The 19,491-nt window shown below is 44.0% G+C and overlaps 1 protein-coding gene across 1 annotated transcript in view; it reads left to right on the top strand.

The window, feature by feature from the left end:
* The first annotated feature begins 12,241 nt into the window (after positions 1-12,241).
* KIF5C (kinesin family member 5C) overlaps positions 12,242-19,491 on the top strand; it is a 153,490-nt gene continuing 146,240 nt past the window's right edge. Inside the window, exon 1 of the mRNA XM_021668895.2 lies at positions 12,242-12,757. Within this exon, the coding sequence (XP_021524570.1) occupies positions 12,632-12,757 (126 nt within the window). The 5' untranslated portion in view covers positions 12,242-12,631. The remainder of the gene's footprint in view (positions 12,758-19,491) is intronic.

Below are 19,491 nucleotides of genomic sequence, written 5' to 3'. Positions count from 1 at the left end.
ACATGATTTTGCCCTTGATCAGAGTTCATTTGTCCAGCAGAGGCACCTGACCTGGGCTGAGACCATCACAGTCCAGAAGTGAAACTGAAACTGAGAGAGAGAAAGAGAGAGTGCTTGCGCCCTTTCGTAATTCTCCAAGGGGATAGTTACCAGCTTTTTTTTTTTTTCTTTCTTGAGCTGAGTTGCAGTCCAACTTATTTCTTCAAGAATTATAGTTAACTCCCTCTCTGTTTTTTTTTTCTTTAGCTAGCCTAAGTAGATTTCTGTTGTTTATAATGCAACATACCTGGATTATGCCCCTCCCTTGCTGCCATTCATGGTATACCAGTTCCATGCCCTGTGGGAGGGGCTATCTGTGTCTGGCTTGAAAGCCAATGGGCCTCAAATGTCAAAGATCAAAGAAGCCCAAAAGGCTGGAGCTATTCACCCAAGTCTCCAATCAGTAAGAAGGGCTACCTGTTTGGCTTTGCTGGATGGTGAGTCAAAGGGGGAGGGTCAGAGATCCCATGGAAAGAGTGATGAGTCCAATTCTGTCCGTGAATTTCCAATCTCATTGGTGTTTCTAAGTATGCTTAGAAATCTTCATTTGCCTGAGTCCTCTTCTATTTACAAACTTTTAGTGACTTACTGCTGGCTGAAGGCCACCCAGACACTGTGACTTGCTGTTTAAGGCTCTCAGTGATTTGACATTTTTCAATTTTACTCCCCAGATGTCTCCACACAACTTTGTACTTCTTTTCCCCTGAGAGAACAAGTGCTTACATACCTGGTCCCTCTGCCATTTTGGGCAAGAAGTCTGTACCTGTATATTTTTCAGGATTTTGATTTATGTTGCCCTTTCAGAAAAATTGTACAAACATACCCCGCTAGTAGTAGGATAGGAGAAGGCTGCCTTCCTGACATACTTTAGAACATCAAAAATTATTCTTTGTAATCTTTGCCAGTGGAATAGGTATTCCTTTGGTTACTAATAAGGCTGAATAGTTATTCATGTATTTCAGGATTATTCTTTTATGTATTGTGTTTTAATGGTCTTGGCTACTTTTTCTACTGTGCGTTTGCAACTGCGGTTTTTCTTGTGAGCATTCTTTATTAAAGATCAACTCTTTGTCTCATATGTTGCAGAAGCCTTCCTTAACTGATTGTCTTAATTTATTATTGTGTTTGGTTTTGGGTGTATAGAACTTTATATTTTTAGGAGGTGTAATATATTGATTTTTTCCTTTGATGGTTGCTGTCTTGGGTTTTTGCTTAGAATGGCTGTTATTTCTCTTTTAATTTTGCTATAGCTTATCTTCCAGCTAGAACGAGCCTTTTTGAGGGAAGTGTTTATTTTGTTTCCCATGTTGTCTCCCTTAGCTCTACTCTCTGCTCTATTTCAGTGTAAGTGATCCATAAGAAACACCTAATTCACTTACTGGCTGCTGTGGCAGGCAGCTTTTTAAGATGCCCCTGATGATACATGACTCTTATTATTCACACCTTTGTGTAACCCCTTCCCTCTGAATGTGTGCTAGACCAGTGACTTGCTTCTAATCAATGCAATATGGCAAAAATGATGGATGAGGTTAAGCTATGAAGAACTGTGGTTTCTTTTCTTTTTTTTTTTTGAGACAGAGTCTCGCTCTGTTACCAGTCGCCAGGCTGGAGTGCAGTGGCACAATCTAGGCTCACTGCAACCTCTGCCTCCCAGGTTCAAGCAATTCTCCTGCCTCAGCCTCCTGAGTAGCTGGGACTACAGGCGTGCGCCACCATGCCCAGCTAATTTTTGTATTTTTTAGTAGAGACGGGGTTTCACCATGTTAGCCAGGATGGTCTCGATCTCTTGACCTCATGATCCACCCGCCTTGGCTTCCCAAAGTGCTGGGATTATAGGCGTGAGCCACCACACCCGGCCTGTGGTTTCTGTCTTATTCCCTCTTTTTTTAAAACCATGTGATGAAACCTTTATTAATATTTTGAACAGGTTCAGCTATTACTGAAACCGGTAATTTATAAACTGAAATTGGGGCAAATGGCTATAGTGCAGAGTAGCGCCATCACTGGGCACTGTGAATGCAAGACTGAAGAATTACTCACCACCGCTCAGATGGGGGACCAGGTGCAGGGTTGACTCTTTCTGAATGTTGTAGTCAGAAAGAGTGCAGCCATCCGTTAGCTGCTTGGCTACAAAGATGAGACTCTGCTGGTCAGGGGGGATGCATTATTTATCCTGGATCTTGGTCCACATTTTGGAGGGCGTCACTGGGCTCCACCTCCACGGTGATGGTCTTGTGGATCAGAGTCTTCAGGAAGATTTGCATTTTGACCTCTTGGAGGATGTGAGGATGCTACACATAGCCAATCACTTTCAGCCACTGGAATGCCTCCAGACACTTGCTCAACAAGGCCAGTCACCACTCTCTTCCCTCTTTCTTACTTGTTCCTGATGATGCCCACATCTGTGTGAGGCCCACATGATGAGGAATGGAGGGCAGCTTCTGGCCAAACCCCAGTGAGAAACTGAAGCCTGCCAGCAACCACATGAGTGACCTTGAAAGCAGATCCTTCCCCTGCTGAGCCTTGAGATGACAGCAGCCCTGGTGGCATGAGAGACAGCCTGAGCCACAGGACCCAGAAACATGGTGCCCAGATTCCTGACCTGATATGAAATAACAAATGTTTTAAGCTGCGAAGTATTGGAGTAATTTGTTATACAGCAATTCATAACTAATACAAGTGTTTAGTTCTTCTAGTCTTTGGGTATTTTTCTTTCCCTTCTGTTGAAGAAAACCCGATTCCATTTACTGCTTCAAAAAGTAAAGGGGAATCTCTATAGGGAACCCCATCAACTTTGGAAGTCTCAAGTGTCTTTATTGAACATACAAGGAACTGATTTGCTGAGGATGCTGCTGTGTATGGCCATTGTGGGAAATGGAAAACATATTTCCATTCATTCTTCCTTCCCACAACCTCTGAGGAGGATGGATCTGGTGATTAGAGGAGATCCTTTAGTTTTGCTGAGCACAGTGATAAGTTTGGGGCTGCAACTTGGGACAGAGCTGGGATACATGGACTGGCTCTGTCTGCATCTGGGAGGAAGAGTCCAGGGGAAGTCAGGACCTGGGAGAGAAGAGCTGTGTGGGATGTCAGGAGAGAAAGGGAACTTCTGTGGCTGCATGATGGGGATAGGACTCTGGAGACAGCAGGGTGTGCAATAGAAATTCCTCCTCTGTGTTTCCTGGTGCATTGTTAGCAACATTTACTTGACTTCTTAATACATCCCTGCAAGTGGATGTTCAGAAGAGCTACAAATGTTAAATTCTGTATCCAAATGGGGCATGGATGAATTAGACACAGTTTCTGTAAGATGAGGGAATAGCTGACAAATGCAGGTCATTCAGGGTCAGCCCTGAGGCAGGCAGGGGGCTTCGAAGCTTCTTGCCTCTTGCATCTTAGCTCCTCACCAGACCCAATGCCTGATGCCTGCATGCTGCCCTGAGATTGCCAATGCTCATTCACAGGTCCCCTCACCCTACCACCAGGACACAGAGCTTGGCTTTTCTCTTTCCTTTCTTCTCCCTCCTTAGACTCAATAGTTCATCATCTTATTCTTCCAGATCCCTGACTTTTTTTTTCAGTGAGAATTAATACTAAACTGGAGGTTTAACCTAGTAACATGAATCTCAGTCAATGTGTCAGCTCTCCTGGAAGACAAAGGGCTTTTTCTTTCTGATCAGCTAACATCATGCTAAAGGGATGTAATAATCTTTCTTTCTTTCCCACTGAGGCTGAATTATCTGGCCATCTTGAACTGAGGCGACAACTTTTGAAAGACATCCAGATTTTCTATACCATGGCAACAGATTATTTCTGCAAGTTTTGAAGGGATTTTTAAAACATCTTTAAAAACATTTTTTATCTCCTCATTTGGTTTTCAATCTTGACTAGGGTCAGATTTTTTTTTGTACTTATAGGAATGGTACTGGGCCCAGGCAATCAGAAATGATTAGACCCACATGGTAACCTGCAGACCCCAGGGTTTGAGTTAAATGGCTATCCCAGAGGCTGCGAAGATGGGGAGTTGATGTGAAAATTGAAGCAATTACCCAGATCACTCAGGCAGAAGAATGTCTGAGGCTTTTTTCTCCTTGAACAATCCAGATAATTGCTTCAATTTACACTTCTTACTGGCAGTAGAGACGGGTACAGAGACGGCTCTCCAGGAATGGGCTGAATAGAGGGAAACAGTGCTTGGAAAATGAGTCTGATAACTCAGGGGAGAAAAAGGTGGAAAAAATTCACATGCTTTGGCCTTGATTTCTTCTAGGCTCAAGCAAGTCAAAGTGATACTGTTCATTGTTGCCTGAGTGATCTAGGTAATTCTCCATTTTGTGTTTTATCTTCACAATGAAGCTTTTAGGGCCGTGCAAGTGTTGCTGGTAGAGATGACTGAATAAATCATGGCTGGGAATTTCAGGTCTGTTTGAGCCCCTTGTCCTGTGCTAGCTGTTGAGTTTCCCAGTTCATTAACTGCTCTCAAAGGACCTGCAAATCCTTGCAGTGGGGAGGACTTGCTGGTTCAGGGAGGAGAGGGGCAGGTAGGTGCTCTCCTGATAGAGCTTACTATACCTTTTAATTTAGCTATGAGCAAAAATCAAGGTAGCAAGACTTTATCATTCCCTGAAGCAGATGGTTCATTTACTGAGATCCTCAGGGATTCATTTCTGCGACTGAAAATCCACATTTGTTAAAACAATGGAATGATGAATGTATTGAAGATATTTATTGAGTTGCTACTTTGTGCCTGGCATTATGCCAGACCTTGGAATAATAATCTAATTTTATATTAATAGAGGATTTTTGTTTTCTTTTCTCGTGTTTTCTTGGTGGGGGTAGGGGAATGATTCTTCCAATCTCTTTACAGCCTCTTCCAGACTTTATTTCCAATGCATTTTCTCAAATATTTCTCTTTTCATTCTCACTTATACAGAGTAGATAATATTTTTAGCACCATTTCAACAGATGGGGTAAAAAAAATTATTCATAGAAGTTGAGTACATTTTCCAAAGTCACAAAATTTGTTAGCAGCTGACCTGGAATAAAAAATAAAGGATCCTGAACCAGAGGCTCCAACTGCGATGCAACATCATTTATCTTGGGTTCGTTACTGATTCATGTCTTTGCCATTATCATGATTGTGATGGATATGGATTGATCATTCAGAAAATATTTACCATGTATTTAAATAAGAAATGATCCCTACAACATAAAGAAGCAAGACACACACACACACACACACACACACACACACACACAGCATAAAGAAGAATACTGTGAAGTGAAAAGAACTAGAGAACAGTATCGGGCAAAATGAAAGTGATTGCAAGGCAGCCAGAAATCAGGTGCTGAGTCAGAGGGACCGAGGACCTGAGAAGAAAGAGAACCCTGTGGGCCAGAGCTGTTCAGAAAGCTTCCTTTAAATTCTATTATTTAAAATTGTGGTAAAATACACATAACATAAAATTTACTGTTTCATCATCTTAAGGTGCACAATTCACTGGCATCAAGTACACTCCCAACATCATCCAACCGTCACCTCTATCTAGTTCCAGCACTTTCTCATCACCCCAGACAGAATCCTGTGTAATTGCGAAGATTTTGTAGAAAGTTTGGTAGAATCTTGAGGGATAGCAAATATTTAGAGAGGCAGACAGGCAGGAGGAAATCCACAGGGCATGTTAGAGTGTGAGCTGATAGCACGTGTATGGTGTCTGAAGCACGGCGAGGACTGCAGGGCTTGTGGAGGAGAGTGCTGAGCAGTAGGGTTGGGTGACCTCCATGGACTTTATATAACAGCAGGTTTGCCTTTTCCTTTCCCTTTCAGGATCACCTTCCTCTAACATGTTTGGGGGAAGAAGCATTGGTCTCACATCCTCCTAAGGGAAACCCACCTCTCCTCTGTGGTTGCATTCTAAACCCTCTTTCAGCTTTGCTGTGGTTGGGCTACTCTGTCTAGTCTTATCACTGCTGCATCTCTGGGATTCTGGTCCTTCTGCAACATGATGCTGCTGATACTGCTCTTGCTGCCGCTGCCACCATGTCCATCTCAGCCAGTAGCTGGTGGGGCAGGAGACTGTTTTTGTCCTTGCCTTGGGCTGTAATTCCTTCAAGCACCACTGACGGACTGAGGGGTGCAGAGACTTCACTGAAGAAAATTTTATCATGGGGGAAAATCCTCAAAACTAGATTCCATTTTTTATTATCCCCAGAGTCTAAGGGTCCATGATCATTCATAGGACACAATAATCCTCCCCAGTACATTTTCTGGATTTTATTTATGGACCAATAAATATTGAATTAACACTGGTATCTAGATCAGTGCTGTTCAATAAAAATATCTCATGAGCTACATACGTAATTCAAAAATTTCTAGAAGCCAATTAAAAAAGAAAAAAGAAACACAGGTGACAATTATTTAATATATTTTATTTAACCTAATATATCCAAAGGGTTTCCATTTCAATATGTAACCAATAAAAATAATCATTAATGAAATATTTTACAGTCATTTTCTTTTCTTTCTTTCTTTTTTTTTTTTTTCGAGACCAAGTCTCACTCTGTTGCCCAGGCTGGAATGCGGTGGTGCAATCTTGGTTCACTGCAACTTCTGCCTCCTGGGGTCAAGCAATTCTCCTGCCTCAGCCTCTTGAGTTGCTGGGATTACAGGTGCATGCCACCATACACAGCTAATTTTTGTATTTTTGGTAGAGACGGAGTTTCACCATGTTGGTCAGGCTGGTCTTGAACTCCCAACTTCACATGTTCCGCCCACCTCGGCCTCCCAAAGTGTTGAGATTACAGGCTACAGTCATTTTCACACTGTCTTTAAAGTCCTGTTTGTATTTTACACTGACAGCCCATTTTGTTTTGGACATTACATTTTTATCAGAGATACTTGGTGTGTGTTTAGATTTTATAAAATTTACCAAGTTGTTTCAAACACACTTAAAAGTTTCCAATAACTGAACCAGATATCAGCTCCTAAATTTAAATTTTAATTAATTAAAATGAAATAAAATGAAGGAAATTAAGTTCCTCAGTCATACTGGTCCCATTTCAAGTGCTCAGTAGCTACTTGTGGCTAGTGGTTATTGTCTTGGACCACTCAGACCCAGAAAGTCTAAGACCAACAGCACTAACTGCTAATTGCCACAATTATTTGATTTGCTGTGTGTCCAAAGATGATTCCAGGTTAGCCCAATGATGAAAGTCTTTGTCTTGACCATCAGGTTTTTTACATGATTGGATCCCAAATTGCCTTTTGACTCAATGACTTATTAATTTCACTCTGGTCACTCAGGTTTCCTCACTGTTCCTGGGCACATAAGCTTAACCTGACCCCTCTACTGTGACTTGCTGTTTTCAAGATTTAAAGAACAGGCAAGTTTATTGGCTCATGAACAAGAAGTCTAGAGCACAGTGGGCTCTGGTTTTGGTGGATCCCAGTGGCTTGATCATGTCATCAAGGACCCAGGTTTTTTGGCCTTGTGGTTTTGTCATCCACAGCTTTGGTTTCGTCTCTGGTCTAGTTTTCTAAGAAGTCAGAGAATATTTCCAATAGCAGTTGGAGCTGGATGTTATCCTCCAGCTGGAGATGGAAAGGTGGAGTAACACAATTTCTCACCAAAAATTTGGCAAACGTTTTCTTTTGTCTCCTTGACATTTATCTTGCTCATTTCTGAACCAATCACTGTGAAAAAGAATGGGCTGGTCACATTTGACTGAGGCTAATCAAGACACATTCTTGGATTTGGGAACAACTCTCTAAACCATGTTCTTTCTACATCATAAAAGAAGGGAGGAATGCTTCATCTCAATGACCAAAACACCTCTTTTTGGCTTTTTATTTCTTCTTTTATCTTTTTTTATTGTGGCAAGATAGATATAACATAAAATGTACCATTTTAACCATTTTAAAGTGTACAGTTCAGTGGCATTAACTATGATCACATTGTTATTCAGTCATCACCATCATCTATCTCTAGAACATTTTCCATCTTCTTGAACTGAAATTCCATACCCACTAAATAATAACTCCCATTCCCCCTCCCCTCCATATCCTGGCAACCACCATTCTGCTTCCTGTCCCTATGAACCTGACTACTCTAGCTACCTCATTCCTCATAAGTGGAATCGTATAGCATTTGCCCATTTGTGACTGGCTTATTTCACTTACCATAATGTCTTCAAGGTTCATCTATGTTCATCTATGTTGTAGCATATATTAGAACTTCTTTTTAGGACTGAATAATATTCCACTGCATTTATATACCACATTTTGTTTACCTATTCATCAGTTGATGGACATTTAGGTTGTTTTCATCTTTTGGCTACTGTGAATATTGCTACTATGAACACAAGTGTACCAATATCTGTTTAAGTACCTGATTTCAATATTTTTGGGAGTATATACCTAGAAGTAGAATTGCTAAATCATATGGAAATTCTATTTTTAATTCTTTGAGGAACCACCATACTGTTTTCCATAACAGCTGCGCCATTTTACATTCCCATTTATCATGCACAAGAGTTTTGATTTCTTCATGTCTTGGTTAATACTTCTATTCTTTTTCTTTTTTTGATAGTAGCCATTCTAATGGGTATGTGGTGGTATCTCATGTGATTTTGATTTGTATTTTCCTGATGATTAGTGATAATGCATACCTTTTTATGTGCTTATTGGCTATTTGTATATCTTTTTTGGAAAAATGTCTTTTCAAGTCCCTTGCCCCCTTTTTAATATATTTTTTTGGTTGTGAGGTATAGGTATTCTCTCTCTATATTCTATATATATTCTGTATATTAACTTCTTATCAGATATATTATTTGCAAATATGTTCTCCCACTTCATGGGTTGCCTTCTCACTCTGTTAATAGTGTCCTTTGATGTGCATAAGCTGTAGTTTTGATGTAGTTAAATTTACCTGTTTTTTCTTCTGTTGCCTATCTTTTGCTTTTTCTTCCTGGGATGGAGACTCACTCTCTCACTCAGGCTGGAGTGCAGAGGTGTGTTCCTGGCTCACTGCAATCTCTGCCTCCTGGGTTCAAGCAATTCTTCTGTCTCAGTCTCCAGAGTAGCTGAAATTACAGGCATGTGCCACCATGCCTGGCTAATTTTTGTATTTTTAGTAGAAACCAGGTTTCACCATGTTGGCCAGGCTAGTCTCAAACTCCTGACCTCAAGTGTTCCATGCACCTCACCCTCTTAAAGTGCTGGGATTAACAGGCATGAGCCACCGAACCCAGCCTGTTACTTATTATTATTTTTTTTTTGGTGTCCCTTTTCAATTGTTTGGAATCCTACTTAGTGCATTTCCTATATTAAGCCTTCACAGGCATCATTGAGAACTCATCCTCTGTACTCCCACTAGTTTCTAAGCTGACTTAGCAATGACCTCCCATTTGAAGGGAGGTTGCAATGACTTATTTTGCAACCTCCCTTCAAATGGGAGGCCCTATGGTATCTCCCTTGAAAAGAGCTCACTTAATAAATCTAAATTTACAGAGTGACAGCAAATGCCATTTGCTCAGTTAATAGCTGATGAATGAACAGATGAATGAAGGAATGATTACTGAACACAGTGACACACAGACACATCCTTGTCCACTTGAGATAATCCTGACCTCCTCAGATAAGCCAATGTATGCAAGGTTCTGGGCATCTTCTGGTGGGCACAAGGAAACTGAGGACTGGATTGTCCTCTCCAGTATATTATGAAGTTGAACATTAAAGATGATGGGTCTCTGGGCCTGAGAATTACTTAATTTAAAAACAGATGAGAAGGTGGCACTTTTTTTTGAGATGGAGTCTTGCTCTGTCATCTGGGCTGTAGTCCAGTGGCATGATCTCGGTTCAAGCGATTCCCTTGCCTCGGTTCAAGTGATTTGCTTGCCTCAGCCTACTGAGTAGCTGGGACTACAGGCATGTGCCACCATGCCCAGCTAATTTTTTTGTTTTGTATTATAGTAGAGATGGGGTTTCACCATGTTGGCCAGGATGGTCTCAATATCCTCACCTTGTGATCCACCCTACCCCCGGCCTTTCAAAGTTCTGGGATTACAGGTGTGAGCCACCATGCCCTGCTGGGTCTTTTTAATCTACTTTCACTGCATGTGAGGAGAGAAAATAAAACTGGTACTACTTACAAAGGTTCATAAAAGTTGATTTTAGTAGGTCTGTCCTCTCAGCTAGGCAGAGAACACAAGTATTCTCAGGTATACCAGAATTTAAGCAACAGGTGTGTTCCTAAAATTAACTAACTCATTTGTTTTATAATCATTTGCTTAGGACCCGATAATAATAATATCTAACTTTCAAGAGCTTATACTGTGTACATGTCAGGCACCATGCTAGGTGCTTTAAAAGCATTATTTCTTTTCATTCCCTCAGAAATCACAAGATGATGTTATCCCAACGACAATGACGAGGAAACTGAGTCTTAAGGAAATGAAATACCTTGCCGTGGGTCATACATCTAGTAAGTGGCAGAGGTGGGATTCACACTCAGGCACTGCTTCTTCCTAGGGTGGATTCCTTATCCAGTATGCTGCCTACTACATGATAGATGCTACAGACACAAAGGTATGAAGCAGATATCACTGCCCAAGTGGAGTGCTAGAGACAGGCACAGGAGATTGGGAGCACATCAAGGAGGATCACCAACTCTTTGTAGGTGTTTAGTGAGCTGGGAAAGTCTTCTTGAGGAAGGAGATGTAAGATACAGTAAATTCCTCTTCAAAGTTTAACCTGTTAACTTCCTTTAAAATTCAAGGGGAAAAAACTTGTTAAGTACAACGAGTTCTGAGTTCCTCTTCAATGAACCAATATGTCAGTATGTTCAGCTTCCCTGTTCTTTGTTCTCCATTTTAAAGTTTAACTTCCTCATTCTTTACCTTCCTTGCCCCTAATTTCAGTAAACAATCCCCTCCTAGCCTCTGTCCTTAGGTATCCTTAGTCACCTGTTCTGTCCTTAGACACCCTTAGTCACCTGCTCTGTAACCATCTCTCCCGCCAAAACTACTCACCCGCCACTCCGGCTGTACCCTTGCTCTCCTTAAAATAGCCAAGGCACCAGTGACTCACGCCTGTAATCCCAGCACCTTGGGATTACAGGTCGAGAGATTGAGAACATCTTGGCCAACATAGTGAAATCCCATCTCTACTAAAAATACAAAAATTAGCTGGCCGTGATGGCACGTGCCTGTAGTCCCAGCTACTCGGGAGGCTGAGGCAGGAGAATCGCTTGAACCCGGGAGGCGGAGGTTGCAGCGAGCTGAGATCGCGCCATTGCATTCCAGCCTGGCGACAAACCAAGACTCTGTTTAAAAATAAAATAAAATAAAAATAGCCAATCGAAATTAGGTTAGACTATGCAGTCCAACCCTAGCCAAGAGGGGAAAGACAGCAGTAGGGGCTAGCCGTGTTAGGAATAAGACCCCCTTCCCCTTCAGTGTGCTCTTGCCATTGCTCCATCTGCCAGATGCATCCTTCTACACAAGTAAATTGCCCTGCGGAGAAAACTTTTGCCTAAGTGCTATTTTCACTTTGCAGAACCGGGCATTTGCTTCCAACAGAGGGTGAGCTGGGTCTTAGAGGAAAAGGAAGTTCTGGAAAAATAGAGTGGACACCCAGTTATTCTGCCAGCCCAGCACCATGTCCGGGGAATATCATCCTTCTTCTTTTGGGAACCTTTCCACCACGAGATTCCTCCAGAATCTTACAGAATCCCTGATTCTGGTTGATTGGTTTAGGACCAGTCGCCAACCTAAACCAAGGCCAATCAAACCCAAACTCTGAACAAACATCCATCCTTACCTAGTGGTAGAAGTTGAAGAATGAAACCCAGGGGCTATTGGGAGCTGTTTCCCAAGTGATTTTCTTTTGGGATCAGGAAAAGATGTAAAGAGATGATACAGATCTAGTTATCTATAGAGATTTTAACCGGGAATATTGGATATGACTTTCGTCCTGTTCCTGGCTTGGGCAGCCAGACGGGACTTGCAGGCTCTTGGAGGTCGCATCCTGTCCTTCCCCCTCCCCCCACGCAGGTAGAGTGACTACAAGTCCCGGGATGCGCAGCGCTTGGAGCCGGGCGGGGTCGGGGCGGACCTCGGCGGTGACGTCACCGCCCCGGGGCGGGGTGGGGGAGGGCGGGGGAGGGCGGGGCGGCGGGCGCGGAGGGGCGGGCCGGGAGGCTGCAGAGCGCGCTGGTGCTGATGCAGGATGGCTGAGCGCGCAGGAGCCCGGGAGGTCTGAGCTGGGCGAGGCTTGTTCCCTGCGCATCGCCTCGTCCGCCCGCCGCGTGGTCGCGGGCAGGTGGGCCGGGGGGCGCTGGGCAGGGCCGGGGCGGGGCCAGGGCAGGCTGGTCTGCAGGCGTAGGGGCTGGAGCCGAGAGGCTGCCCACCTTCCCGGGCTCGGAGCGGCCGGGGCTGCCCAGCCGGCTGGGCTCGCGATGACCTGCTGAGAAGCGTCGTCGGAGGCTGCAGGAGGCGGCCTAGCTGTGGGCGGTGAGGCTCGCAGCCTCCTCCCCGTCGTTCCCGGCCCCGGCCCCCCACCCATCCCCGCGCCCCCTCCCTACCGCCGGCCGAGATGGCGGATCCAGCCGAATGCAGCATCAAAGTGATGTGCCGGTTCCGGCCCCTCAACGAAGCAGAGATCCTCCGCGGGGACAAATTCATCCCCAAATTTAAAGGCGATGAGACCGTGGTGATCGGGGTAAGTGGCCGGGGCGCCTGCCTCCCCTACTGCTCCACGCTGCCGCCCGGCGCCCCGACGCCCCAGACGCAGCGGAGATGTTCAGGCCGCCCCCTCGGACATCCCCTCGGGACTGGCCTCTCGTGTGGACCTGGCCAGAGACCCCTAGCCCCCCGCCCTATGGTTCCCTCCTGGGTGGGTGGAGAGGCGGCCGGGGGCGGCGGGCCGGGCCGGGCGGCCGGGGTGGGGGTGGGGGGCGAGGACGGGCTCGGCGCCGCCATTGTTCGCGGGGTGGGGGCCCGGGTGGGCCCATTGTTCCCCACGCTCGCCTCGCCGCGTGGGTAGTGTGTTCGGGTGACCCTGAAGCCGGGTGCCCAGGCCCCCTTTAAAGTGTGAGCTCTGCAACCAGCAAATGCTTCCGGGCATCAATCAATTCGATTTACCAAAGAGATTTGCCTATTCTACTCACGACCTTAGCAAAAAAGAGAAAAAAAGAGTACAGGAAGAATTCTAGCCGCGTCTCGGAGCTCCCCGCGGCGTTTCACCTTGCTCCGCGCGCGGAAGGCGGAGGGTGGGGGGAGTACTGGTGGCCTCGGTGTCCCCGGGAGGCTTGGTGTGTCTCCCGCCTCGTCTCACGCCTGGCTGCCCTGGATGTGGAGTCGGGCTTGAACCCTCCCCTCTGGGATGACCTTCCTCCCACGTCTGCAGACCCTCGGATGCGCCTCACGCTGGGTGGAGAGGAGGCTGTGTCCACATCTGTGGGGCAAGGAGGCTCACAGAGCAGCGAGATAACCCCTCTGTGCCAAGAGCAGAAGTTACTTCGTGCGGCTCGGACCCCCCTCCCTCTTGATCTCCCTTCCCCACCTTTTCTCCCCGACCCCCTCCCCGACTTAGTTCCCTGTGTACAGCAGGGGCTGCTGGTGAGGGGAGGGAGAACCAATGGTTTTTAGTTCTTAAAGGAATCTGTCAAATGAAATACACCAGCCGGGTCCTCCGCCCCTTCCCTGCCCGCTGTCCGCAGCGTGTGTGGCTGATGATGGTTCCCCCTTTGTATGCGAGCCGAGTGGGGAAGGACCGAGTTAATGGGAGCCTCCCAGTCCCCACTGACACGTTCCTGGCAGCCTGCTCCAGGCTGCTGATGCAGCCTTCCTGTCCCCAGCATTGATTAAGTGATGTCATCCCGATCACTGAGCATGCTCAGACTAACCCCCTCCTCCCCTTCCCCCAGTGGCTGGTGTATTTAGGTCAAGTGATTGACAGGTGACAATTTACCGAGGGTACTGCCGGAGTCCGGCTGGCCTTTCTTAAGCGCCAGAGGCCGACGTTTTCCAGCCCGGGCGGTCCCCAGCATCTTTGCCAAGGTTGCCTGCCGCAGTCCCCGAGAAGGGCCCTGGGGACCAGCAGGTGCCAGCTGTACCGTAAGGCGGGCTCTGTCAACGCTAGAGGAGCTTGGGCAAGGCTCTGGTCTCAGGGCTTTTGACCTGTACCTCACTTTAAAAGGCAGCTCCCTTTGAGGACCCTTTCTCCCTTCCCCATTTTCACAGTCATCAGGAAAGTCTGACCTCCAAACGCTATGTGGATGGGCAGTCATTCTGTGAGCTGACCTTTAAGGGCAGGAAAGCATGGTTTTCTCTCTGCTTAGTGTTAAACTTGCAGAGAAGATATAAGCTACCGTTGATGAGGAAGAAAATTCTGCAGTTAATGGCAGATAAGTGTTAGTGACATATACATGGACAGTACCTGGGGCAGATAGTGACTTGTTTGGTTTACAGCTCTCAGCCAGGATCTGCCTACAGCCTGATATGCTACTTCATGAGCCAGGTTGTGGTTTGGATGGAGTGGGAGTTACTGGGGACATCTAGTCCCTGCCCCTTGGCTTGTAACAATTTTCAAACAAATAATTGTGCAGTACTGGAACATGTTCTGGTGACCCTATTTTTTTCCCAGAGGTTTAGAAGATCCTGAAAAAGTTTTTCTTCTCCCATCCTCTCTCCTCACCCATCCCCTCTCCCCTCCCCCCCTCTCCCTTCTCCTCCCCTTCCTCCTCTCCTAGAACCAAGGAAGTAATAAATAATCTGCTTTGACCTGTATGCAAAGCAGAGACCCTTAATTTTAGAATTATTCTTCTTTAATATTATGACATTGCTCTGAGTATATATTTAATTCCTTATCTAAATATTATTGGCTAAATAAATTAAAACCAAGTCACCATATTAAATAAGAAACTTAAATAAAAATTGTGGATGTGAATATACACATTGCTTTTCAACTGTAAAGTGATTTTTGCTCATCCTACTATAATCCTTTAATACGACAGTTTTCAATTTTTTTTAAGGTAAACTTTTTATTGAAATGAAGCATTCATATAGAAAAGTGTTACCATAAGTATACAGCTTGATGGCTTTTCACAAAGTAAATGCTCCCTATAACCATCTCACAGACTAAGAAACAGACATTTCAGGACCCCAGAAATCCCCCTGTGACCCTTCCAGTCCCTAACTCTCCCTGCCTCAGGGTAACCACAATTCTGACTTCTGATGCTATAGATTAATTTTGCTTGTTGCTTTTTAACTTTATATACATAAAACCATAGAGTATGTTCTCTTTTGTGTGTGGTTTCTTGCGATTAAGTGTTATGCTTGTCAAATTCATCCTCATTGTTTTGTAGTATTCCGTGATACGAATATACTACAGTTTGTCTACTGACTGTTGTTGGATATTTGGATAGTTTCCAGTTTGGGGCTAATATGGATAGTGCTGGTATGAACGTTTGTTTACACATCTTTTAGTGAGTGTATGTACAGAAAAGAAGACTGCCAGACACTAAAGCGTATTGGGGTTGGGTTGCATGTGCCAGGACCCTTCCTGTTCCTAATTGATACTGTGGCACTAAAGGAAATGAGGGTTCTGGCAGTCTGTATCATGCCATATACACTGAGTAGAATGGCCCCAAGTCAATTCAATTGGAACCGGTTCACATGCTTCAGTTGCCGGTGAAGACTGCCTGAGATGTGCACAACCTTCCTTAATTCTAGGGGCACGGACTGGAGATGACTGAAGAAGCCCAGACTGTCCAGAAATATGTCACTCTCAGACAAATAAACAATGAATTTTGGTGGAGTTATCTGTTAGTCCAAATTCAGATGCCAGAAATTCTTCATGTTTTTGAAACTGGGGTCATATTTTCCCTTAAAATTCTGTTTGTTATGGAGATATATTCCAAGAAAGATATTTTACAGGTAGAGGTTCTAGATTTCTCTTTTATAAAAATGTCCTGTCTGGGAGAAATGATCTCTATCACCCTTGCAGTTTTTCAGCTTTGTGCAAAGCTCTCTTTCACTGACCACCCCAGCCACAATCTCTCACCACTTTGAACTCTGATAGCATTTGTTTTGTATATGATCTGCTCAATTTTTTGCCTTGGATTATTATTAGCTTTGGTCATATATCTAATGACATTGTAAGCCATATATAGAGACAAGGACCATGCATGTTTTGCTCCTTTATACGTCCTAGGGCTTTATGCATAGAACGTACTTAATAAATATTTATCAATCTCTTTGTGAATTCTGGAAATCTTTACTTTGTATATTTAACATAGTTTATAGACTTTTTATTGGCTGTAGGCTGCAGGGAGTAGTTGAAAACTAATTTTAAAGAGAAGTGCTGTTTCTCTGAATGGGCCTGGTAAGCTAGCATATATAATGCTTAAAGTGATATGAGAAAATTGGGAAAGAACGACATTGAGCTTTGGCAAAAGTTAGAAGAGCTAAAGACATTGATAGTGAGCTAGAAGTGGAGAGTGGGAGTGGGTAAGTGATTAGAAAAGAGGCTCCCTTCCACATCACATTAATTTTTCAGCAAAAGTATTGGATTTACAGCATTTCTCAGAGTACTCCATTAACTGCTAAAAATCCTGGTGAGTCATCCATTACTTTGGGCTCTGCCTATTGTTTTGAAGCAACTGTATTTTTTTTTTTTTTTTTTTTTTTTGAGACAGAGTTTTGCTCTTGTTGCCCAGACTGGAGTGCAATGGTGCAATCTCGGCTCACTGCAACCTCCTGCAACCTCCGCCTCCTGGGTTCAAGTAATTCTCCTGCCTCAGCCTCCTGAGTAGTTGGGACTACAGGTGCCCACCACCACGCCTGGCTAATTTTTGTCTTTTTAGTAGAGACAGCGTTTCACCACGTTGGCCAGGTTGGTCTTGAACTTCTAACCTCAGGTGATCCACCTGCCTTGGCCTCCCAAAGTGCTGGTATTACAGGAGTGAGCCACGGTGCCTGGCTGAAGCAACTGAATTGATGGAAGCTCTCTGACTTGGTGAGTTCTCAGTAAGGAACTTTGAAATGGACTTTACACTTTACTTTCCTCTTATTGGGCTTTTCTGTTTGCAGCCTTGAGAAAACAGTTCTTATTAAAGATGAGTGCTTCCTCCTGAGGCAACGTAAGTTATGGCCTAAGAGCCAGAGCAAAACATCAGCCACAAACCTAAGCTGGAAAGCGGCCTCAATCTTCAGAAGCTTAGATTCTTTCTTGGCAGTGGATGGATGGGGGAGGGGCTTGGACGGAGACCAAATTCAAGCCTGAGTTAGGATTTTCGAGATCAAATGAAGAAATACGGCTACATCTTAAAACTTTTCTTTTTTCCACAGTAATGGCCTTCCAAAGCAATAACATTAAAACATTCTGTTTTTTCAAATTTACACACAGTAATATCACTTTTTTTTTTTTTTTTTTTGAGATGGAGTCTCAATCTGTCACCTAGGCTGAAGTGCAGTGGTGTCATCCTGGCTCATTGCAACCTCTGCCTCCTGGGTTCAAGCAATTCTCCTGTCTCAATCTCCCAAGTAGCTGGGATTACAGGCACTTGCCACCACACTTGGCTAATTTTTGTATTTTTAGTAGAGACGGGGTTTCACCGTATTGGCCAGGCTGGTCTCGAACTCCTGACCTCATGTGATCCAACTGCCTTGGCCTCCCAAAGTGGTGGGATTACAGGCATGAGCTACTATGCCCAGCCAGTAATACCACTTTTTTGGTGTATAGTAGTTCTATGCTTTGGGCAAATACATAGAGATTTGTGACTATCTTGTATTAATTAGTTTTCTATTGCTGCCATAACAAGTTACTACAAACATAAGAGGCTTGAAACAACACATTTATTTTATTTCACAGTTTTTATAGGCTAGAAATCCAGTAGGTGGGCTGATGTCTCTGACTGTTTAGAGTCACATAAAGCCACAATCAAGATATTGGCAGGGCCATGCTCTTTTCTGGAGGGTCTAGGGAAGGATTTATTTCTTTGCTCACCAGATGGGCAGCACATTTCAGTTTCTTATGGTTGTAGGACTGAGGGACCCATTTCCTTGCTGACTATACCTGGGGTGTGTTCTCAGCTTCTAGAGGCTACTTTTGGGTCGTAGCTACTTGCCCCCCTTCCTCCATCTTCAAAGCCAACAGCAGTGGGTCTAGGCCCCCTCTTCCAGGCCTGCATGTCTCTGACTCTTCTTCCTCCTTCCACTTTTGGAGGCCCATATGGTTACATTGAGCTCCCCATCCTAATAATCTGAGATAATCTTCCTCCTTTAAGGTCATCTGATGAGCAACCTTAATTGTATCTGAAATTACATTTGTAAAGTTCCATTTACCATGTAACATTAATTTATTCACAAATTCCAGGGATTAAGGTACGGATGTCTTTTTGGGGCTGTTATTCTGTCTACCACACACCACCATTATCAAGATTAAAAACAGTTTTAGCACTCCAAAAAATTAATAAATAAAATAAGAGCCCTTATGCTTCTCTGGCAAGCACTTATCTGTCTTCCTGTCTATAATTTTGCCTTTTACAGATTGTCATAAAATAGAATTATACATTATCTTTTTGAGTCTTGGTTTTTACAGTTAAAAATTCTTTGAGATTTATTTATGTGTACGTATCACTAATTCATCTCTTTGTTTGCTTAGCAGTATATTGTACGGATATACCATAGTTTATTTATCTATTCAGCTGTTGAAGGACATTTGGATTGTTTCCAGTTTGGTATGATTATGAATAAAGCTGTTGTGAACCTTTGCATATAGGCTCTGTGTATGAATTTTTATTTCTCTTGGGTAAATATCTAGGAATGGGATTACTGGGTTGTAAAATAACTATATATTTAACTCTATAAGAAACTGCCAAACTGTTTTCCAAAGCGGTTGTACCATTTTTCATTTCCATCTAAAAGCAGAATTTTAAACCAAAATAAGTTTATTTAGTCACTTTGTCTAAGTGCATTCTAGTCTAGTAGTGTCAGGGTGTGTCAGTGCTTCTTCATTCCTCTGTGCTCTAAATTCAGCGATGTTGATATCACCTGAAATGGATTAGTGATTTCATTCACATGTACCCTGTGAAACCATAAACTGAGTGAACACTGCAGAGAGCTGTAATCTGGCGTATGTAACCGAGGCCACTCACTGTTCACAGTGGGCACACAGTCCGTGAATGGGCTGGGGAGAGGGAGCAGGAAAAGTGAGACAAAACCGAGCGTAGATTCACTAGCTAGCTGTTTTTTTTTTTTTTTCTTTCCAAGTTGCTTAGCTTTCCAGGGCATGAATTTTCTCATATTGAAAGTGCAGATAATAATTACTTATCTCACGGGGTCATTTGGACGAAAAGAAATGAAGTGGTTAGACAGTGTCTGGCGCAGAGAAAATGCTCAAAAGATGCTAATTGCCTTCTATTCCCTTGGTGACTTTCCTCATATCAACAT

The sequence above is a fragment of the Aotus nancymaae genome, unplaced genomic scaffold (assembly GCF_030222135.1).
Source record: "Aotus nancymaae isolate 86718 unplaced genomic scaffold, 86718_ANA_hifiasm-v0.15.2.pri h1tg000029l, whole genome shotgun sequence".
NCBI lineage: Eukaryota > Metazoa > Chordata > Mammalia > Primates > Aotidae > Aotus > Aotus nancymaae.
Note: the sequence above shows the minus strand (reverse complement) of the source record. Positions and strands in the feature narration are given on the sequence as shown.